Below are 24,169 nucleotides of genomic sequence, written 5' to 3' on the forward strand. Positions count from 1 at the left end.
ATGCTTGACTAGTCTGAGGGTCAACTATTGTGGTGCTGAGGAAATCCTTGTAGGGTGTCTACATTCAATACCTAGTTTGATACCAGATGATAAGTTGGATATAATTTAATGTATTTCTTCAGAGTGGTTGGATGAAGCAGAGGCAATTTCAGAGGGCATTTTTGAATCCACTGCATCAGTGTAAACGACAAGTGAAGTATTCCCAATTATCTTCAGTCACAAGAACCAAGTCAATAATCCATTTCAGCTGTGGGTTTCCAGTGATGTCTGGCCGCAGTTCCGTCAGTTTCCTTCTCTGAAAGAAATTAGTGAAGCAGATGGATTTCTTTTTTAGCAATCCAATTGTAAATGAATGGAAATGAAGTGCACTTTTTAATTCCAAATGCATTTAATGAACTGAAATTCCCCAGCTGCCATGTTGTCATTTGTATTCATATCTTCAGAGCATTAGCCCAGACTAAAAATATATTCAAAATGTTTCTGTAGCTTTTATTGGTCAAATTTTAGTTAGCTGTTCTGCAATCATTAGATCGTTGACAACTTCAAACTAATTACTAATCACTGAAGCTAGTATGATTACTTCTCCTGTTAGTTCCAGACTACATTGTTCTTGAAAACTCAAATACTCGAGAAATTCCTTGCCTTTGGGACATGAACTGCTCTGCTTCTCCAAGTCTGTGAAAACTGAAAAGTCTGATTTTACTCCGATTGCAACCAGCTGCTCTGTTTGTGTTCCTGCTTTCAGCAACTTTTTGTCGCTGCTGTCAAAGGGACTACAATTTTTAGCAAGACTTAAATTTTTCAGTTTCTGTTTTCTAATTCTTTGCACAGTTTTTGCTACCTCATCACTCAATCGTTCTAAGATTCCATGCTGCTTCTATTGCCTTTTCCAAATCCCCTGTCCATCCTTATAACCTTATGGCCCAGGAATGCCATTTTTGTAGCCAAGTCTCCTGTATGCCACTCCTTTATGCCCTTAAAACTGGATTAATGCTTTTTTTTATATAAAGAGCACTCCTATTTGAGCATAGTCCTTATCCTGTCCTGAAGTATTTATATCACGATTTGGAGGTGCCGGTGTTGGACTGGGGAGTACAAAGTTAAAAATCGCAACACCAGGTTATAGTCCAACAGGTTTATTTGGAAGTGCTGCTCTTTCATCAGGTGGTTGTGGTGCAAGAGCAGCGCTCTTAAAGCTAGTGCATCCAAATAAACCTGTTGGACTCTAACCTGGTGTTGTGACTTTTAACTATTTATATCACCTTTTGACATTATTTATTATTTGCACTTTGCTTTTTACCCTTTTTGTTTTCTTTAGATGCCCTTGTGATTCAAGTCATGATTTTTACCACTGGAAACTATACTCACTTCATGTTATGTATGCATATAAAATTAAAGCATATGTGGATCAGGGATATCTTGTTGCAATTGTACAGGTCCTTTGTTAAACCATATTTGCAGTATTGTGTACCATTTGGTCTCCTTATTGAGGGAAGGATGATCTGGCTATGGAGGGAATGCAGCAAAGATTTCTCAGGCTGATTCCTGGGATGACAGGACTGACATGTAAAGTGAGACTGGATCGTTTAGTACTTGATTCATTGGAGTTTAGAGGAATGGGGTAATCTAGTAGAATCCTATAAAGTTCTAACGGGACTAGACAGAATAAATGCAAGAAGGATGTACTTAGTGACCGTGGAGCCCAGAAAAAAGGTATCAAAGTTTAAGGATATGATTTAGGATTCAAATGAGGTGAAATGTCTTTAATTAGAGAGTGGAGAGCTTGTGAAATTGTCTGCCTCAAAATGTAGTTGAAGCCAAGCCATTGAATGTGTTTCAAGAAGGTGTTAAATATAATTCTTGATGCTAAAGGGATCAAAGGGTATAGGACAAAAATGGGAAGAGGGTATTGAGTAGGATGATCAGCCGTGATCATATTGAATGATGGAGCAGGCTGAAAGGGCAAATTGGCCTACCCTTATTTTCTGTTTTTTATGTAGGGAAATTAATTGAAGAATATTTCTATGAATTATTGATGCAAAAGTAGCAATAATTCTGTAAGGTGTAGCTCCGAGGTGTGTAATACCATCTTTGAACAGGTTGATTAGAAAATGTCATGGATAATGAATTGTAAAATTTCTTTTAGGTTGTTGCTGAGAACCTGTGTTGAAAGATTGTCTTTTTAAACTAGGACCTAAGCCATGACAAGTGCATAATTGCTTTTAATATGCAATTAGCACAATTGGGGTGGCATGGTGGCTCAGTGGTTAGCACTGCCTTGGGCAACTGTCTGTCTGTGTGGAGTTTGTACATTCTCCCCATGTCTGCGTGGGTTTCCTCCTACAGTCATAAAGATGTGCAGATCAGGTGAATTGGTGAATTGGCCATGCTAAATTGCCCATACTGTTAGGTGCATTAGTCAGAGGGAAATGGGTCTGGGTGGGATATTCTTCGGAGGGTTGGTGTGGACTGGTTGAGCCGAGGGGCCTGTTTCCCACACTGTAGGGAATCTTAAAAAAAAATTTTAAATAATGTATTGGTATTCTACCGTTTATTGTAGGGGAACTCTAATTTCAAACAACCTTTCATTTAGGATGTCAAATTAAGTCTTAGGTAGTCTATGCCTGATATAAATGGCAAATATGTAAAAGGAAAATTGTCAAACAAATTAAAATGATAATCACCGAATCCTAGGATTGTTAGAGCGCATAACTTAATCACATATTTTTTTCTCAAGTTGCTCCTACATCAGGAGTGCATTTACTTTTACTATATTTTATAATTTCAAACTAATGAGCCAGACTGTGTTGCCAAAGAAAAACAAGGCTCATGGCCGTGCTGTTTTTAATATAGAAATAACAATAAAGCAACTTTAATGTGCAGACAGTATAAACCATATTATCAAGAAGTTGTTCAATGCACTTGGCAACTATATTGATTGTTGGGAAAAATTGCATTTCATGGTCTACATCGTTATTAACCATACAGCTACTTTGATATTAAATATCTATGTGTTGTCAGTGTGTCTAAGCACCACAGAATCTTGACATTTCAATTCTAAGTTTCCTTTTACTATAGTAATTTATGAATTACTGCCAATTAACCTTTCTGATACTGAAAAGTAACTTTCAGAAGTGTACGGTCGAATTTCTTCAGTTGTTAGGTTTAAACTTAAAATGTTTTATCTTTTCTTCACCCTTTTCTGTTAATCCAATCTTCTTTGCCCCGTCTAGGCTTCTTTTTCTGCACCCAATTTCACATTGAATTCACCCACTCTAACTTTCTATTTCTCTTCAGTTGTTATGCTGTGTACTCCTCAGTGCTTGCATGTTTCTGGTTCATACCAATTAACATGATGAATTGCCACACAAAAGTATTGAGAAGTCTAGGCCACATCAGCAAAATGTGAGCTATTGTATCTCAACTTGTTTCTCATAAATGATAGTTAAACTAAAAATGTTAACTTGAGCATTGATCATTTTACACTGAAAATGCAATTCTACATTAGCATGGTATTTTAAAAAATATCTTGGTCCCGCTGGATTGAATCATATATTTTTCTTGTTTTATTGCCCTTAAGATATTCTTTCATTATCTCTGTGTCACTTCCCTTTCAGAGGTGAGGTAGGGTAATGAACAAAATATGGCATTCATTGGTATGAACTGATTGGTGTGCAAAGTCCACTGTCTTGTACTGCTATTTATCTGGTTAAAGATAAAGGCCTTTCTGTTTAATCACTAGAGAAAGACTGAGGGATTAAATATTCTTTATCTGTTGAACCTCCTGTCTACGTTTTGAATGTGGTTTTGTTAAGAAATGGCTGAGATGGAACCTTCCATTGTCTGTTTGGTTAGGAATTAGTTTTGATTTTCACCTCATGTTCAATGTAGGATGTAATGACATATTCTAAACCTTTTCCCAATTCTATTACTCTCTATCGTTCCCAACTACTGGCCCACTGCCTATTCTTTGGCTTACACTCTGCTGTTGCAAATTTAATCTCTAGAAAACAAAAGAACATAGGTACACAAATAGTAGTATGAGCAAATGCCATGCCATGGAAAGTCAATATTGCTTCATTCAATTCTGAATTGTTTCCCCTCACACTTGTTCACTTTCAGTCGATGAGATGCATATTATTATAAAACTGGTCATTCTGACCTGTCGAACAATATCATTGTAAGGAATCACTTTGATTTTTAGGAATCAGCTTTGGTTGAATACTTGTATTTCTTATTTCTGAATTAGAGAGTCATCTGTTCCAGCCTTATTCCAGAGATTTCCTCAAGCAAGTTAGGCTGAAGCTTTGTACAACACTGAAGTGCTGTCTTTGGCCAATGCTAAATTTGGGCCCTCATTGGCTTCTGTGGTGGATAGATTCAGATAGAAGTTAACAGGTTTCTGGTTTATCTGCTGACATTTAGCCCCAGTCAATAGCATTCAAACAGATTTGTTATTTTCTAATTGCTGCTTTATGTGAGCTTGCTACATGTAAATTACACTATTCAAGTGTACATAAACTGTACAGTAGGACAATGACCAATCTACCCTAGTTTTATTTTGCATGTGGGTGATTCATTAAGGTACTTTGGCTGTTAATTTTATTTTTTGCTTGGCACCTAAATAGGACCGACTTGTACGTAGACTACGTGAGAGCTTTTAGGTTACAGCTTAGAGGTAACATTGGTGATGATCGAAAAGATGCACTGTTGCAACCATAATTCTGGTGTTATCCAAACACTGCGAATGCAGAGTCACAGTGAAAAGCCAGTAAACTGGTATCTTCTATGAACTGAGGCTTGCATTCTGACAAGCACTGCGCAGGACAGTATTCCACTGGACTAATTATAATTGCTGTTATCGCAGGTTTAAGCAGCGGCACTCACTTGGGCTGCTCACCTAGTTCTGTATTATTTGAAATGTAGAAAACATCACTTGAAGTATAAAACTGATTCTCTAAGTGGTTTATTGGTGATATAACAAAATGCACGAAGAAATTGGGAGGTATATGGAAAGCCCAGCCTTTGTACAATTTGGCAGTGTTTCCAAAGTACAGAATTCTTCCAAAGATCAAAGATATATTTCACAGGCAATCCGCAGAGCTGTAACTGCAGATACATAGGTTTTGAATTCGTTCAGTTTCTTAGTTGTCTGTCCTGTAAATTTGGCTGAGAGCTCAAACTCATTTAACATCTCAAAAATGTGAGAATGGCTAAGAAAGCTTACTGATTTTGGATTCTAATTACAGGCGATGTCAGCTCTCTGCCTTCCTACCACCCCTCCTCCACCTGCCCCTGCTCTGCCAAAGACCACTGAATGTAGGTTGTCTCAAAGCCAGTTGCTAAGACAATACTCAACAGTCTGATATTCGCCTGACAAAGACAAAGAAATCTTATTTTTCGAAAGCTAATCCTGAATACCAGTTTTCATAATTCAATGGTCTAATGTGTGCAAAAATAACATCTTCTGAAGCAAGATGATCGCTGGTTCTGTCACAGTGGTTGAAAATTAATCATCAATTTTCAAAGCTATCCTCTCATAGTTAAGGATTATATGGGTTTTTAATATAAGAAGGTTTGAATGTTTGCAAGTGTGTCCAGTGGAATACCTGTCACTAAAAGTAGGGAAAACTGAATAAGAGGTGAAGCAAACTTGCATTTAAATGATGACTTTAACAACCACAGCCATCTCAAAACACTTCACACTCAATAGAAAATATGCTTTGATATGTAATTGCTGTTGTACTGATGGCAGGTTTGTCATGCAGGGTGGCACCACAGCATGGGTTCAATTCCTGCACTGTTGATATTTCCATGGAGGTCCATCCATCTCAACATTTCCCCTTGCCTGGGGTGTGCTCTCCCATTAGAGAGCAGGCCAATGCTGACTTTACCTTTACTGTTGTCATGGAGAAAATGTGATAACCAGTTTATACTCAATAAGCTCTCAAACTATTTCAGATGTTGGTTGAGGGATAAATATGGCCCAGGAGACACAAGTTAATTCCCTAGCTGCTCTTCAAAATGTTGCTCAGGGTTCTACCTGAGAGGTTCTTTGTTTACTGCCGTATGCAAAATACAGCACCTGAGGCAACGCAGAACTTTCTAAAACCTGGACTGGAACATTATTTTTGATTTTGTGCTCAAATCTGCTAGTTCCATCTTTGCAAAGAATCAGTTGATTAAAGCCTTTGGTGACTTCCACAACCACACAGGTGACTTTTCATCCAAACTGGAAAATGTTCAACATGAACCTGGCTTTCAGCAAGACAAGGGGCAAAGAGTGGAGGAAGGAGGAGAAAAGAGCCAAGGGAAGGTCTGAACGAGAATAGAAGGCAGGAGAGCTGAGCCAATAAAAGGGTTAAGTGCATGGCCAAAAGTTGAATTAATTTTCGTCCAAATTGTACAAAAAAATCACATTCAAAATAGTTAACTTGGCAAGTCTGGCAGTGTCTGTGGAGAGAGAAACAGTTAACATTTTACATCCGATGGGTGACTCGTCTCCAGAGATAGAGGTGGATGTTTTAGGCTGTTGAAAAGGGTAGGAAGGCAAATAGAACAAAAAGGAGGGTCCGGGGTCAGGGAGACTAGAGATTAAAGTCATTGTGGAATAAAAGGCAGAGGGAATAGTAATGGTTTTCAGGAAGAAACAAAACATCTGACCCCGAATGGCTTTACCCTACTGCTGATAGACAGCTAAGGCAGGAATAAGCTCTAATCTCTGGAATTTGCTCACCAGGCAGCATGGTGGCTCAGTATGGGGGAGGGGGGGGGGGGGGTGGGAGAAGAAGCGGGTCAATAGACAATAGATGCAGGAGTAGGCCATTCAGCCCTTCGAGCCTGCACCGCCATTCAATATGATCATGGCTGATCATTCCCAATTAGTATCCTGTTCCAGCCTTATCTCCATAACCCTTGACTCCACAATCCTTGAGAGCTCTATCCAATTCTTTCTTAAATGAATCCAGAGACTGGGCCTCCACTGCCCTCTGGGGCAGAGCATTCCACACAGCCACCACTCTCTGGGTGAAGTAGTTTCTCCTCATCTCTGTCCTAAATGGTCTACCCCGTATTTTTAAGTTGTGTCCTCTGGTTCGGCACTCCCCCATCAGCGGAAATATGTTTCCACCTGCCAGAGTGTCCAATCCTTTCATAATCCTATACGTTTCAATCAGATCCCCTCTCAGTCTTCTAAACTCAAGGGGAGACAAGCCCAGTCGCTTCAGTCTTTCCGTGTAAGGCAATCCTGCCATTCCAGGAATTGACCTCGTGAACCTACGCTGCACTCCCTCAATAGCCAGAATGTCTTTCCTCAAATTTGGAGACCAGAACTGTACACAGTACTCCAGGTGTGGTCTCACCAGGGCCCTGTACAGCTGCAGAAGCACCTCTTTGCTTCTAGACTCAATCCCTCTTGTTATGAAGGCCAGCATGCTATTAGCCTTCTTCACGACCTGCTGTACCTGTATGCTTGCCTTCATTGACTGGTGGACAAGAACACCCAGATCTCTCTGAACAGCCCCTTTACCTAATTTGATACCATTGAGGTAGTAATCTGCCTTCCTGTTCTTACCACCAAAGTGGATAACCAGACATTTATCCACATTAAACTGCATCTGCCATGCATCTGCCCACTCACCTAACTTGTCCAGGTCACCCTGTAATCTCCTAATATCCTCATCACATTTCACCCTACCACCCAGCTTTGTATCATCAGCAAATTTGCTAATGTTATTGCTGATACCATCTTCTATATCATTTACATATATTGTAAAAAGCTGCATAATAGACTCCAGCATCTTTCCCACCACTGAGGTCAGACTAACTGGTCTATAATTTCCTGCTTTCTCCCGCCCACCCTTCTTAAAAAGTGGCACAACATTAGCTGCCCTCCAATCCTCAGGAGCCGACCCCGATTCTATTGAACTCTGGAAAATAATCACCAGCGCATCCACGATTTTCCGAGCCACCTCCTTCAGTACCCTGGGATGCAGGCCATCAGGTCCCGGAGACTTATCAACCTTCAGACCTAACAGTCTCTCCAACACCAAATCCTGGCAAATATAAATTCCCTTAAGTTCAGGTCCTTCAGCCACTGTTACCTCAGGGAGATTGCTTGTGTCTTCCCCAGTGAACACAGATCTGAAGTGCCCATTTAATTCCTCTGCCATTTCTTTGTTCCCAGTAATATATTCCCCTGTTTCTGTCTTCAAGGGCCCAATTTTTGTCCTAACCATTTTTTTGCCTTGGACATACCTAAAAAAGCTTTTACTATCCTCCTTTATATTCTTGGCCAGTTTACCTTCGTACCTCATTTTTTCTCTGCGTATTTCCTTCTTAGTAATCCTCTGTTGTTCTTTAAAAGCTTCCCAGTCCTCCGTTTTCCTACTTATCTTCGTTAAGTTATACTTTTTCTCTTTTAACTTTATATGTTTCTTTACTTCCCTCGTCAGCCACGGCCACCCATGTCTCCTCCTGGGATCTTTCTTCCTTTTAGGAATGAACTGATCCTGCAACTTCTGCATTATACACAGAAATATCCGCCACTGTTCCTCCACGGTCTTCCCTGTTAAGGTATTGCACCATTGAACTTTGGCCGGCATGGTGGCTCAGTGATTAGCACTGCAGCCTCACAGTGCCAGGGACCCGGGTTCGATCCCAGTCTCCTGCAACTGCCTGTGTGGAGTTTGCACGTTCTCCCCATGTCTGCGTGGGTTTCCTCTCACAGTCCAAAGATGTGCGGGTCAGGTGAATTGGCCATGCTAAATTGCCCAGTGTTAGATGCATTAGTCAGGGGGAAATGTGTCTGGGTGGGTTACTCTTCAGAGGGTCGGTGTGGACTGGTTGGGCCGAAGGGCCTGTTTTCACACTATAGGGAATCTAATCTAACCTAAAAGTCCACCTATTTAAAGTCCACTTTGGAGCCACCTATTTGTCAGCTGCTCTACTGGCTCCCACCTGCTTTTGTCAATGTCAGTGTTTGGCTGATTATGCCTCTGAAGTGCCATGAATCACCTTCGTACATTAAAGATGCTTTATAAATACAAGTAGTTTTGCTGAAGTTTTTTTTGTTGTACAACACACAAGCATTGAGTAACTTGCCTCCCTGTGTACTTAATTTTTTTTTGCAGATTACATACATTATCCCTTCCTTGTGGTATATATTATTCAAGCAGTCAAACCGTTCCATAAACCAGCTAAGCATATTTTTGTTAGTATTCAACAAATTCAAATTAAATAGAACCATGAAACCTGCATTTTGACGTAAAATTGAAGGAGTATTTTATGCCCAAGCAGAATTCAAGTGATCTAACCAAATATTTGCCTATTTTAAGTGAGTGAAATTCTTGGTGATCCAAATGGAATCTGATAGTAATTTGATTTGACATCATCATCTATCCCAACTGCATCTAATGTAGAAGATGAGTTCCTCAGTTGAACTATGATTTGCAAAAGCATTTTTCAAAACCAAAGTTTGTTTAGTCTCTGCTTAATTAGCAATGTCTCTCTTTTAATTACAGGTGTAATCAGTGCAGGCGGGAGTCTAAGCTGTTATCTCGTTTTTATGAACTGGAGTTAAATATCCAAGGACACAAGCAGCTGACAGATTGCATTGATGAATTTCTGAAGGTATCGTGATCTTCAGTAATGGGGAGAACAGGTCCTAGGACTCAGTCTGCAGTAACGTGTCTTTCACCAGGCCCACTACACAAATAATTGTTTAGTCCACCTCAATTTCGTTAATTTTGTAGCATTATTTTTCTCAAAAATGCTTGTGTTCTTTTATTTGCAATGGTGAAGGTGGGTGGGAGACAGTTAAAGAGACTTATAATACCAATATCTGGCAATGGATTCTCACCCATTTAAATTTTGAAGTGATTCCTTGGTACACAAGGATACTGCAGTGCCAGAAGGGCACTGTCCCAAAAGCATGTCGTCATCACAAAATCACACAACACAGGTTATAGTCCAACAGATTTATTTGAAAGCACTAGCTTTCAGAGCGCCGCTCCTTCATCAGGTGGTTGTGGAGAATAAGATCATGATCACAGATTTTATAGCCAGAAGTGTCCAGTGTCATGGAGATGTGGTACATTAAACAATTTTAGATCAAATCTTTCATGTTTTAGGATAGGATATGCTGGTTTCTGTTCATTGATATGTAAATCCCAGAGCTTCTTTTTAAATTACATTCTCAAGATAACTCAGCTTTTCTAACAATAGGTGTGAAGTCTGTCTGTGTCCCAATGTTGATGAAGAGGCCCGATCTCTCGGATTAATGCTGGTTGTACCAAGCAATGGACGATTAGCTCTACAAGTTAAATTACTATATCGGGAGAATAGAGGTGCTCACCTGACTACATCCAGCCCCACTGATCATAGACCCTCTCACCTCTTTTTAACTGGTGGTCCAAACTTCTTTTATCCATGTTAACATTCCCCAGCCATTGTTCGATCTGACTTAATATCAATTTTGCTCCCTCCTTCCCCTGGCTCCATGAGATGGAACTACAGTCAGTTTTTTGAGCATCTATAGCATGTCCTTCACGGTGTCCATTAATATGGCCTCTTTTAAAAATTCTTTTATGCTTTCTGTTTTTTAAAAAACCTGACTTTAAGGCTCATTGAAAAATTGTAAAGATGCTTACTACATTAAGAAAAGAGTTTGCATTATCTACTCAGTTTTAAATCTATTCCTTAGAAGTAATTGAAAATCTGAAGAATTTGGTTGCCTCTGTATTCATCATTGTATAATGAAGAGTATACATTTTCAAAACTAGTGATGAGAGAGTGAATCTGGACCAGGATAAACCGCTAAGCCAGGAGAAGATGATCAAGACTGTAGAGCAGGGTAGTAAGTTTGATTAGGATTAAGCTGGTTGTGTCAGGAAACGATATAAGAAAGAGGAGCAGAATCAGGCCATTTGGGCTGCTTTACCATTGATAATGGCTGATATGTTTCTCAATCCCATTCTCCTACCTTCTCTGTGTAATCCTTGATCTCCTTATTAATCAGGAGACTGTCTATCTCTGTTTTAAATACACTCCAAGACTTGGCCTCAAATAGCTGTGGAGGCCATGAGTTCCAAAGATTCACTACACTCAGGCTGAAGAAATTCCTCCTCATCTCAGTTCTAAGTGGCCCTTCCTTAGCTTTGAAGCTGTGTCCTTTGGTCTTAGTGTCTCCTATTAGTGGAAACGTTTTATCCACATCCACTCTATACACACCTCTCAGTATTCTGTAAATTTTGATGAGATCACCTTCTAAGCTCTATGAATTACAGACCCAGAGTCCTCCAATGACAAGCCCTTCATTCCCAGAGTCATTCTTGTAAACCTCCTCCCAACCTTATTCAATTTCAAATCAGTTTAACACAGAGGAAGACAACCTTATAACCTTTTTCTGTTTTGGACTCGTTTGTTTCCACTTAAAATTAAGTTTCTTTGGTGATTATGATGTGCCAGTCATAGCTTTATTGAGGGAGTCCCCTCCATCAATGACAAGTGAAGTTTCAGTCAACATTAGGTTGTGATAAATCATGTAATATAATTAATATCCTATGGTTAACATCTGTGTTTTTGGATTTGGCCATTATTTGTGCATTAGAAGTTTTTTTTTAATCATCTGAGTAGACAAGAGCTTTTAAGGCAGCTGCAACCATTTCACGATCTATAGCGTTGTAAATGAGCAATGTCTGGTCAGAACCACTTAAGGAACCTAATCTTGGATTTAAATTAAGGGATTAGAACCGGCTAATTATAGTGAATTTCAAAGTTGGAAACTGTATGCGTTTTACTTTTTAAATATTGAATACTGAATAAATGAATTTTCAGTTTATATTGATGACTTTTAAAATGTCTTAGTCACTTGTTCAGTTTCCACCCCTGAATTGCAGATAATTATTTTATTTATTATTTTTAATAGTCAATTGTATTAACCTGAATCTCAAAATCAAAATGAATTGGCAGGATTGTTTGGTTTTATTCCTTTACACATTGTCAGTGACTTGTCTCTTTGCCTCTTGGTTAATTTAAACCATGGCTGCATTAATTCATTGTTAACTAAAGAATGGAAAGCTACCTTACTGGCTAGTTGAAGAAATTCTGCATGTGATTGGGGATAGACCTGTGTATAGCAGATGGAACTCCCAAAAGGTGGGAGGTGATTGTGAATGGGTACATGGGGTAAAAAAGGGCCATAAGAGAACGTATAAGGCCACTAAGGTTGAGGAATATACAAACGGGTACTGTAAAATAAAGAACGGGATTCCTAGTAGAATCTATGTCTGGCATACCGACCCTTTTTGAGGATAATGATTTTGTTCCTAGATACCCACTGAGCCCTAAAAATCTCCTGATTGATGGTCCCCAGCACACCACCCACTTATCACAAACCTTTCTTTCTTTTGAAAATGAAGCACCCAGTCTTCATAGCGATATTATGGGGATGAGTGGCCTGCGTCATCCTAAACTGGGACCCACTCTAGGAATGAGAGTTATGTTAATTTGCAACCTGAAGCCATTTTATTATCTTACTTGCATTAAGAAGCCATTTTGTAGTTAGTAAAAGCATGCATTAAATGGTTGCTCCTGACAATAGCCTAAATCCAGACTTTAGATCCTCACTCCAGCACCACTATATCCTTTCTTCGATATGGAGCCCAAAACTGCTCTAAATATTCCAATTGCTATTCTGTCCCTTTTGAAATAAATGTTAATATTCTAAAGGATAGAGTTCAACAATAGTAATTGGACATTTAATATGAAAGACAAATCAAGAAAAGTTTAAAATTATAGAGACTAATATTTTGTGCAGAGTTTTCAACAAGTTAGTTGACTTTATGGCAGAAATAGAGATTATTAATTTTGATCTAAAATCTAATACTGTAACTTTAAAATAAAAAGCTAGCCTGATTTTAGTAGCAAAAGTGGTTACATTAATGGACTACTAATCCAGAACCTTGGACTGAGGATTCTGAGACATGAATTCTAATCCCGTTGTGTCAACTGTGGAAATTAACTTCAATTAATTTAATTACATCTGCAGTAACATTCTGGTATTCATTACAGTTGGCACGCAATGACTTGTTCTGAAAACCAATTCTGTTTTCTAACCTCCTTTGGTGAAGGCAACCTGCTGACCTATCTGGTCTGAGTACCCTCAGCCCTACAGTAGTGTGATTAACTCTGAAGTGTTTAACAGGACGTTCATTTGTTATGTAGGCAAGGAGTATAATGAGGTGAAGAAAGGTGATCTTTTTGAAATTTAAAAAATTCTTAGAGCACTTTAAATGGCAGTTGCTGGCTGAGAGGGAACATCCTTTGGTTCAATCCTGGTATAAACCGTTTTTGTTTGAAATAAGGGATGGCTATGTAGGGCAAAATTGAGATTTTTTTCACTTGAGTGTTATGAATCTGAAATTATCGACAGGAGGGCTTTTGTTATTTATGTTCAGGATTGCGGTGGTAGATTTTCAGCCACTTAGGATTGAAGGAAATTGAAAACAGGTGGGAAACTGGAGTTGAAACAGTTAATTAAATCTCTTGACTGGTGGAGCACACCTGAGAGGTGCTATTTCATTGATCTTGTGTTACATTTAATCTTGTTCAGCTTTACGTGTGTGAATGCGGTGCAGTTAATATTCTTTTGTTTCAAAAAGAAGTCATTTTGGACTCAAAACCTTTAGCTCCTTTCTTTTTCCACAGATACTGCCAAACCTGCTGAGTTTTTCCAGAGCTTTCTGTTTTTATTTCAGGTTTCAACATCCACAGTGCTTTGTTTACTTTCAGCAGTTATGTTTTAATGTGTGCCAGGTATAGGACTTGATTTCTGAGTAGCTTCAGGACTGATGCCAGCCTTTCAGTTCAGACTTTTGCAGGGTTTTAAGTCAGTGAAACTAATACAGTCGCTTACTTGTAAAGCTGTTTCCATTCATAATGTGTGTGTTTTCAACAAAGGAAATGTTAGTGTTTTGAGTCAGCTGTGAAAAAGCCTCCCTGGAAAGTTTCACTTAGTGTGCAAGGAATTAAATGACAATATCTAAAGATTTTTATACATTTTTCTATGGCAAACTTTGGTCAACCTATAGTTGGTTGCCAGTATGCATAAATGGAAAATAATCCATGTGGTAAACCAAGGGCACTCCTAAGCTTCAACAGTGTAGGCAGTGCCATTCCTTATAGTACAATTGTCGATATTCTAGAAGCTCTGATAAAAGCTATCTGTGGAAGCTTTCTAAACCACCAGTAAATGGCACAGAAAGTCCAGAAAGAGAAGTACAAATTAGAAATCAGTCTAAATATTTGAGTACTCGCAAAGTAACCTCCATCATTTACGGTTTCATCTTCATCCTGTGTAACTTCCGTCACATCCAAAGTTCCACTCATCCCATCTGTCATCCCTGTGCCCCTTACTTTCATTGACTCATCATCCTCTGGTGTTTCATTTAAAATCAAAACGTTCATTCTCAACTCCATTATAATCTTTCTCCTTCCTATCCTTGTAATCCTCATATGTTTGACAACAGCTTTCATGTCATTCAGTAAGTAAAAAGTTTAATGTTTGCAACAGCTACTTAAGTTATGTCATATGCAAGAAAGTCTTTGCTATTACTTATTTGTTTGAATGGAAACTCAACTTCTTCTAAACAGTTGAAGCACAGAAGCAAAAAGCAAAATACTGCACCTGCTGGAAATCTGAAATGAAAGCAAGAAGTCCTCAAAGTTGGTCAGCGTCTGTGATGAGAGAAACAAAGCTAACGTTTCCAGTTGCTGATCTTGCATTGCAACTGGAAAGCGTTAAGGAAATGAGGAGGAAAATTGTAAAAGGAGGATCTGGAATAGGATAGAAAGCAGAAGAAGAGAAATGACAAAATGAATGATGGTGCAAGAATAAGATGGTGATAGCTGAAAATGTGTTGCTGGAAAAGCGCAGCAGGTCAGGCAGCATCCAAGGAACAGGAGAATCGACGTTTTGGGCATCAGCCCAGATGGTTATAGAACAAGTAAAGAAACAAGAAAGAGAGGAAAGTGAACCTTGGAAATACTGGAATCAACAGTAGAATTGTCAGGAATTGATTATGATCTGAAAATTATAAAGTGTATTTTGAGCTCAAAAGCTGTAAAATACCTAATCGCAAGATGAGGGGGTTGGGGGTGTCTTATTCTTCACCTTTTTATGCTGGGTTTAAGTGAAATTGTTTCAGAAATTATGGGCAGCAAGTTTGGAGTGAAGAGATTTAAAAGAACAATCAAATAGAATTTCAGGTTCACTATTGTAAGTTCCACAATCTCCATTTTTCTTACATCATTGTGGATGATAATACGTGTAGCATTTATTTAGGAAAAGAGCGTTCATTCCATGTAAAATCCTAAGTGATTTACTCCATGTTATAGTCCTTGTACTAATCTTAAATTTTCTTTCAGGAAGAAAAGCTGGAAGGAGATAACAGGTACTTTTGTGATGAATGTCAGGACAAACAGAATGCTACTAGGAAAATTAAACTACTCAGCCTTCCAAGAACACTCAATTTGCAGCTTTTGAGGTTTGTCTTTGACAGGTCAGTCACATTCAACTTGCTGAAAGCATCACCAGCAAACAGTTATGTTTATTTTCCAAAAATACGTTTACAATCTTTGGTATACTTATCTATGCAGTCAGTTTTCAAGTCATGACCATGCTGCTTAATTTCAAGGCAAGAGGTAGGAGATATACATAGAGGGGCCTCAAAACTGTCACTCAAAAGCATTTGATTTGATCCTTATTATTTCTGTCAATCTCAGGTAAAGCCTAATGTTCCATTTTAGAGATGGATAAGTACCTAGGACTTCGATGTTCTGGCCATTTCGGAGAACTGGATAGAGCTTGGGTCAGGAATGGATGTTGCAGGTTCCAGGGTTTAGGTCTTTCATTTAAGAACAGGGAAGGCGGTAAAACAGGGGGAAGGTGTGGCCTTGTTAGTCAAGGACAATAGAACGGTGGCTGAAAGAACTTTTGATAAGGACTCGTCTACTAAGGTGATATGGGCTGAGGTTAGAAACAGGAGAGGAGAGTTCATACTGCTGGGAGTTTTTTATAGGCCTCCACAGAGTTCCAGGGGTGTGGAGGAGAGGATCGGCAAAGCAATTCTGGATAGGAGTGAAAGGAACAGGGTGGCCATTATGGGGTCGTTAACTTCCCCAACATTGACTGGAAATGCTATAAATCCAGTACGTTGAATGGATCAGTTTTTGTCCAATGTGTGCAGGAGGGTTTCCTGACACAGTATGTCAAAGGGCCGATGAGGGGAGGCCACACTGGATCAGGTGCTTGGTAATGAACCAGGCCAGGTGTTGGATTTAGTGGTCGGTGAGCACTTTGGAGAGTGACCATAATTCAGTTATGTTTAGTTTAGCAATGGGAAGGGATAGGTACATGCCACAGGGCAAGAGTTATAGATGGGGAAGGGCAATTATAATGCGATTAGGCAGGAATTAGGATGCATAGAATGGGGTAGCAAAATGTAGGGTATGGGGACAATCAAAATGTGAGCTAGTTTAAGGAACAGTTGTTGCGTGTCCTTGATGTCCCTGTCTGGCAGGGAGGAAGTGATTAGTAAACCACTGTTCCCTAAACTTAAGAAATTGCATCTCTTGTTAAGCAGAAGGAGGCGGCTTATGTGATGTTGAGACAAGAAGGTTCAGATGAGGCGATGGAGAGTTACAGATCAGCTCGGAAGGATTTAAAAAGAGTTAAGAAGACCAAGGAGAGGACACGAGCAGTCTGAGGCAGGTAGAATAAAGGAGAACCCTGAAGCTTTCCATAGGTATGTGAGGAGTAAAAGGATGACTAGGGTAGGGAGTAGGGGCAGTCAAAGACAGAAGTGGGAAGTTGAGTGTGGACCCCGCAGAGAGTTGCTAAACAAATATTCCTCACCTGTTTTCACTCTGGAAGAGGAGAATATTGTAGAGGAGAAGAATGAGGTGTGGGATATTAGACTAGGAAGCATTGAGGTTAGTAAGGAAGAAGTGTCATCGATTTTAGGAGTGAAAGTAGACAAGTCCCTGGGCTGGATGGGATTTATCCGAGGCTTCTCTGGGAAGCTAGGGAGGAGATGGCGGAGCTTTTGGACTTGATCTTTGCATCGTCATTGTCTACAGGTTTAGTACCAGAGGACTGGAGGGTTGCAAATGTTATGCCCTTGTTCAAGAAGGGCAGTAGAGATGACTCAAGTAATTATAGACTAATGAGCCTTGCGTCTGTTATAGGAAACGTTTTGGAAAGGATTATAAGAGACAGGATTTATAATCATCTAGCAAGCAACAATTTGATTGGAGATAGTCAACATGGTTTTGTCAAAGGCAGGTCATGTCTCACAAACCTCAGAGTTTTTTTGAGGTGACCAAGCAGGGGTAGGGCATGATGTGGGTAGGACAATTGACGTGGTGTACATGGACTTCAGTGAAGCCTTTGATAAGGTTCCAGATGGTAGGCTGTTGAAGAAAATGCAAAGGCATGGGATTGAGGGTGATTTAGCATTTTAGATTAAAAACTGGCTTTCAGTAAGGCAGTGAGTGGTGATTGATGGAAAATATTCAGCCTGGAGACTGGCTACTAGTGGTGTGCCGCAAGGATCTGCAGGCATAGTTGGATGGGTTAGTAAGTTTGTAAATGACATTAAAGTCGGTGGAGTAGTGGACAGTTTGGAAGATTGTTGCAGGCGGACTTGGATAAACTGCAGAATTGGGCTGAGAAGTGGCAAATGGAATTCCGTGCAAATGAGGTGATTCACTTTGGGAAAAATAGCAGGGAGGCAGAATACTGGGTCAGTGGAAAGATTCTTGGTAGTGTGGATGTGCAGAGGGATCTTTGGAGTCCATGTACATCCCTGAAAGTTGCCACCCAAGTGGATAGTGCTGTTAGAAAGGCATATGGTGTGTTAGGTTTAATTAGTAGAGGGATTGAGTTCCGGAGCCATAATGTCATGCTGCAACTATGCAAAATGCTAGTGTGGCCACCCTTAGACTATTGTGTACAGTTTTGGTTGCCCCATTACAGGAAAGATGTGGAAGCATTGGAAAAGGTGCAGAGGGGATTTACCAGGATGTTGCCTGGTCTGGAGGGAAGGTCTGTCTTATGAGGAAAGGCTGAAAGATTTGGGTCTGTTCTCATTAGAGAGAAGAAGGCTAAGAGGGGATTTGATAGAGACATACAAGATGGTCAGAGGATTAGATAGGTTGGACAATGAAAGTGTTTTTTCCAAGGATGATGATGTAAGCGTGTACGAGAGGGCATAGCTACAAATTGAGGAGTGATAGATTTAAGTCGGATGTCCGAGGCAGGTTCTTTACACAGACAGTGGTAAGGGCGTGGAATGCCCTGCCTGCCAATGTAGTCAACTCTGCCACATTATGGATTTTTTAAACAATCCTTGGATAAGCACATGGATGATGGTGGGATAGTGTAGGGGAATGGGCTTTGATTAGTTCACAGGTCGGCGCAACATCGAAGGCCAAAGGGCCTGTTCTGCGTTATCATTCCACATGTTTATGGGGATATGCAATCCTCCAGATTTTGTACAACTTTTGAATCAACTAAACTCTTAAAAATTGCATTCAGTTGATTGAGCACGTCATTGGCTCAGGTGCTGCTGAAGTTTAGATGAAATTTCTTTTCTTGCATAGCATGTGATGGCTAAAACTGACTCATTTTCCTGCTTACTCCTATTTGATCATATAACTGGAATCAGACCCTTCGGTCAAACTCATCTGCACCAACCAGACATCCCACTCTGGCCATTTGCCAGTATTTGGCCCATATCTCTCTCAACCCTTCCTATTCATATGCTCAACCAGATGCCTTTTAAATGTTATTATAGTACCAGCGTCCACCACTTTTTCTGGGCATTGTTTCTTTAGAAATGTTGAGACATCCAGTCAATAACAATGCAACATTACTCAATCCCACTATTTTTTCATCGTCATTATTACACCTGAGTATTTTTAACATGATTTCCAGCAGTTAATTTTATTGATGCAGAACTGACAAGTGTTGAATAGTTTGAGAAAGAGCATTTGTCCTCAGAATTACAAAGCACTCTGTCATGATTTGCATTATGCTATATTGCTGTTGATGTTTGTTTTGATTCATGAACGTGTTTTTCTTGCTGTATTAACTGCATGGTTATGCTAAACATTTTGTAGCAGGTTTGGCTTTCAAGTTTAAATCCATTCCTTCACTGGAAGCTTATTTTGAGTTTACTAGTGATCCATTTTGGTGGCTGGTCTGTGCAACCAGTACCTCTGTTTCTAGTAGACTGCATCTTTGAGCATTCTACCTCAAAGAAGGCTATTTGTGACTGCTTACAGAATTCAAAATCTAACATGACAGAATTAAATCATGCAGCCCAGTCTATCTGTAAAGAACTATTCAGTTAGTACCACATTTTTCCCCGGTTCCTGCACTTCTTCCCATTCAGTTATGTCCAGTGCTTCTCTCAATTATTGCTGAACTTGCTTCCATCAGCTTTTTGATTTAAAACGCAAAATTGTAGCATTTATGAAATTCAAATTTTGTGGATTTGTGGTGTTAATTTTTATCTAGTTTTTATCTATTTTAAAAATATAAATGCAATAACTTGGGTAATGCTGTAGCTTTTAGCCTTTTGACTAGACGCCACAAGGTGAAATTTGCCTTGGATCATGATTCTTCACTGGCTGTAGTGGATTGGTCACCCATTATTCCCAGTACTTGATGTTTAATTCCATTGCTGCAATAGAACTGAATGTCTGATGCTTTGTGTAATATGCAGGCAATCTGATACAACCTGTTTTGTGCATGGCTTAAGATGAATTTCTATCCCATAAGCTTTAATGTCCAAATTTTGGCAAACTAACTCTCTCACATTTTACTTCTGCAGACAAACTGGTCATAAGAAAAAGCTAAACTCTTACATCAGCTTTCCTGAAGTTTTAGACCTAACTACATACCTTGAACGAAAAGGTAAGGAATAACTTTATATATAAATGCTTTCAGCCATGATGTTGGAGTTCAATTATCTAGGGAGTTGTGTTTTTCTCTCTTGGTATGAGGATCCAGTTCAAGTTAATCTATTATGTGGGAAATTAAAGTTTGCTTTTCCTGTCAAGCCTATTAACATGCTTAATAGCTGACACCTAGTTAATGAAAATATTTTCTCAAGGACTGATTCAGCCCTTACATATTTTGCACAGTTTGTTCAAGAGGAAAAGTGAATTTATTTCCAGATCATTTCAAAGAATATCAAAAACAAAAATATTCTGAAATGCGAAGGTCAAACTAAAATTGCGAAATGATTGGAAATTACTGCAGCATTTAAAATATCCCCAAAGCAAAAACTGTGAGGATCTTTGAGATTAAGTAAAATCTATGTCAGGAGATGGTAGGAATAGCGAGTTCAGCAGACAGAAATGGAACTTATTTAACAGTGTATTTTTAATAAATTATGCTTTTTAAGATCATTTTAAGCTTCTAAAGGGCACCGAGATAGCTGGTTGCATACAGAAATCATTGGTGAACAGTTAGCATCTAGTTGGTGTGTCACATGGTGAGTTAATTAATGCAATTTAATTGTGTTCTTATGATTCCTGCATCTGCTTTTGTGGGCTATCTGATTTAACCCTCGACTAGTCTGGTGGAGTATAGTTGAAAGAAGAGTCTAACCTGTGCAATATTTCTGACGTTTGAACCAACTGCTTAATCATTCTTCAAGCCTGGAGCAATGGGCCATTCACTGGGCACTGGGACTCTTTCCAATGTGTTCACAAACCTTCCAAATGAATATAAGTAGGTCATACATAGGGAGGAGTGGGGTAATAGTGCCATTTTTTTGGTAAGTACAAGGCTACAAATGATTAAATTCTCTTGGCTCTTGCACCAATGCTACTTAAAGTTGTTCAAGTCGTACTCTAGGAGAGAAACTGTAGTTCTCTGGTCCAGAACTTCCAAAACCTTTTCCTATTTTGATGTTTCAAAACTGATTTGATCTCAGACAATTGTGTGTGCATGAGTGTCTGGGTTTTGAGGCGAGTGTGTGGTTTTTGTTGGCAGATATGTGGCTCGGTGGAAGGTATCTGAGGAAGTGGGGTGCTGGTGATAGTGTGGAGAAGAGGATCAGTGAAGAGATGGCCCTGTCCCTTGCTCTTTACCTCTAACCCTGCAATCTTTTCATAAATAATTATTCAATACAGCTTTAATGGAATTTTCCATCACAATCAGGCTGTGCATTCCAGATCCTAGTCACTCACTACATAGAACATAGAACAATACAGCACAGAACAGGCCCTTTGGCCCACGATGTTGTTATGGACATTATTCCTTATGTTGCCTCTGTTTCCTTTGCCTATTACATTAACTCTATCTTCCCCTCTTCTTGACACATCTGCAAATTCAAACACTTTTACCTTTTCTGCTCTTGTCCAGACTTTTCATGTTCAGTACACCTGATTCAAATCTCCTTTCTAAATTTGTCAAACTATCTCCTTAGAACCATTGTTGTAAGTCGTCTTTGCATTCTTGCAATTCCCTCCCTTCCTTCCTCAAGTGGAATGCCCAGGATTAGATACAGTACTCCAGTTAAGAGTGAGTCAGTGTTTTAGAAACATTCACAATGATCTGTTTGCTTTTGCACACTTTTTGGCTGTATCTGTAAAACTCAGCCACATACTGTGAATTATACAGCTATATCCACCATGTTTTTTTGTTCCTGCACCTTTTTTAGAATTGTATCCTTTGTTATACTGTCATTCCTTGTGTCACTATTCAGTGCTTCCAATTTTTGTCACTAACACCTATGTCTAAGTGATTAGATTTGCAAGGGTGGTATCAATTTTGATGGGAAATGTTGAACAGCCTGGAGTGTTCATCTCTTAGATGACTTGGAGTTAAGATTATGAAGGGGTCTTGTAGAGTGGTACTCCAAAATTAGGAATCATAAATACAGAGTAATTGTGAAGAAAAACAACATAGAATGGGGGAGAAAAGCCTATAGAGAAGATTAGATTAGATTCCAGTGTGGGGACAGGTTCTTTGGCCCAACAGATCCACACTGACCCTCCGAAGAGTAACCCACCCAGACCCATTTCCCTCTGATTAATATACCTAACACTATGGGCAATTTTACGTGGCCATTTCACCTGACCTGCACATCTTTTGGACTGCGGGAAGAAACCGGAGCACCCGGAGGAAACCCATGCAAACACTGGGAGAATGTGCAACTCCGCACAGACCCTGGTGCTTTGAATCGAACATGGGACCCTGGTGCTTTGAGGCAGCAGTGCTAACCAGTGAGCCACCGTGCCGCCCCACAGAAACCTAATCTTTATCTGGCCTGGCCGGTTACAGATAAACAAAAATAAAAATTAATTATCATCACATGAAGTATTTGAGGCAACAATTCTAGCTGCCTGTTCCAAAAAAAGAGAGATGTGTACATGAAGGTAAAAGCAGTACGAGATTATACTGATAAGATTTGGTGAAGTAAAGTAGGAAGCAGTTTATGTGGAGTTGAGAGTATTTAAATGTATGAATTAAGAGCAGGAATAGACAACTAAGCCTCACTCTGCCGTTTAATAAAATCATGGCTAATCTGAATACTTCGTATTTCACTAACTTCAAAATCTTTTGCCACCTGATAAGAGTTATACAGTACAGAAGAAGTCCTTCAACACATCGTCACTGCCAAAAATATACTACAAAAATCCTGCTTTCCTGCACTAGGTCCATAGCCTTGAATGTTATGACACTTCATGTACTCATCCAAGTACTTTTTTAAAAATTGTGACATTTCCCCCCTCAACTACCCTGCCAGGCAGTGCATTCCAGACCACTATCACCATGTAGGTTAAAAAAAGGTTTTCCTCAAATCCCTTGTAAATCGCTTTAAAATTATGCCCCCTTGTACTGACCCTCCAGTTAAGGAGAACAACTGCATTCTCGTCAATCGAGAGCATCTCTACTCTACTCTAAAGAAAACCATCCGAGCTTATCTAACCCCTTCGTAGCTGAAATGCTGCATTTCAGTTGATACCTTGGTGAATCTCCTTTAAATCTCCTGCAGTGCAGTTGTGTCCGTCCTTAGTGTCTTGACCAGAATTGCACGTTACTCTTTACAACCCCATCATGACCTCCCTGCTCTTTGTATTCAAATTCAAGGGCAACACTTCCACTGCCTTTTGATGAAGTGAGTTCTGAAGATTTGTTACCTGCTGTGAGGAAAAGTTCTCCTAACTTCTGTGAAGTGATCAATCCTTTATTTCAAAAGTGACCGCTAGCTCTAGAATGCGCAGACCATTTGGCCTAAATGACCTATTTCTCTGAAGTTAATCCTATGTAAAAGAGCAGGCCTTTATTGCCATCATATAAAGTGAGCTTTTGATCAATGAGTGAAGTGGGTTTTTTTTGCCTGGCACTTCTGCAGTTATTTCTTTTATAGTGTGTTTGCTGTTGGATGCATTTTAATGGGATAATGTCTTATTCTTTCCAAATCTGCTCTGAAGATCATTTGAAGAATACGTAGTCACATAGAATATCTACGTGGAGGCCATTCGGCCAGTCAAATTCTCACTGACCCTCTGAAGAGGATTATTCTGACTGAGCAACTAAATGTTACTGCTTGAAGTTACCTTAGATCTATTACTGAATGTATTTCGTTCCCTGCCTATGAAGTGCACTTGTGTCTAATGTAAATATAGTGACTGTCTGTCTATAACTTGGTAAATGGCTGCTACAAATTAATATGTTAAACCTTTAAATTGCTGGCTTGGATTTCACTAAACGAAATTTATATTGATGTCACTGACTTCATTGCCTGTCAAACCATGGAACCTGTAGTACATCAACTGGGAGTCTTTCAAAGAGCCTGTCTGTGTGACCTTTGTGTGTGGGATAGAAAAGAACAAAAAACAGAGTACTAAAACTAAGAGACAAGATTGCTTTGCTGTAGGAGTGCAGTGAATGTAATTTATTAGTGTTTTCAGATTGATGAAAGCATGCTGCATTTAGGGATGGTATCCTAGGTAATTCTGCTATTGGTATCTCTAAGGATTTACTTAGAGAAGCAACAGGAAATATGAGAACATATTGTTTAACACTAGGCTGCACAGTGAGGTCGAACTAGAATGTTTGTGATCCAGTTGGTGCATAGGTACGTTT

General features: G+C 39.5%; 1 protein-coding gene across 2 annotated transcripts in view; it reads left to right on the plus strand.

Moving 5' to 3' along the window:
- The window catches only part of usp48 (ubiquitin specific peptidase 48), a 127,242-nt gene that overhangs the window by 26,593 nt on the left and 76,480 nt on the right, over positions 1 to 24,169 (plus strand). Inside the window, exons 6-8 of one of the 2 annotated variants that reach the window (XM_072586810.1) lie at positions 9,522 to 9,630; positions 15,427 to 15,545; positions 19,899 to 19,981. In XM_072586810.1, coding sequence (XP_072442911.1) covers positions 9,522 to 9,630; positions 15,427 to 15,545; positions 19,899 to 19,981 — 311 coding nt within the window. Of the gene's footprint in view, positions 1 to 9,521; positions 9,631 to 15,426; positions 15,561 to 19,898; positions 19,982 to 24,169 lie in introns of both variants that reach the window. The other variant, XM_072586809.1, reaches the window with a different exon arrangement.

The sequence above is a fragment of the Chiloscyllium punctatum genome, chromosome 16, assembly GCF_047496795.1.
Source record: "Chiloscyllium punctatum isolate Juve2018m chromosome 16, sChiPun1.3, whole genome shotgun sequence".
NCBI lineage: Eukaryota > Metazoa > Chordata > Chondrichthyes > Orectolobiformes > Hemiscylliidae > Chiloscyllium > Chiloscyllium punctatum.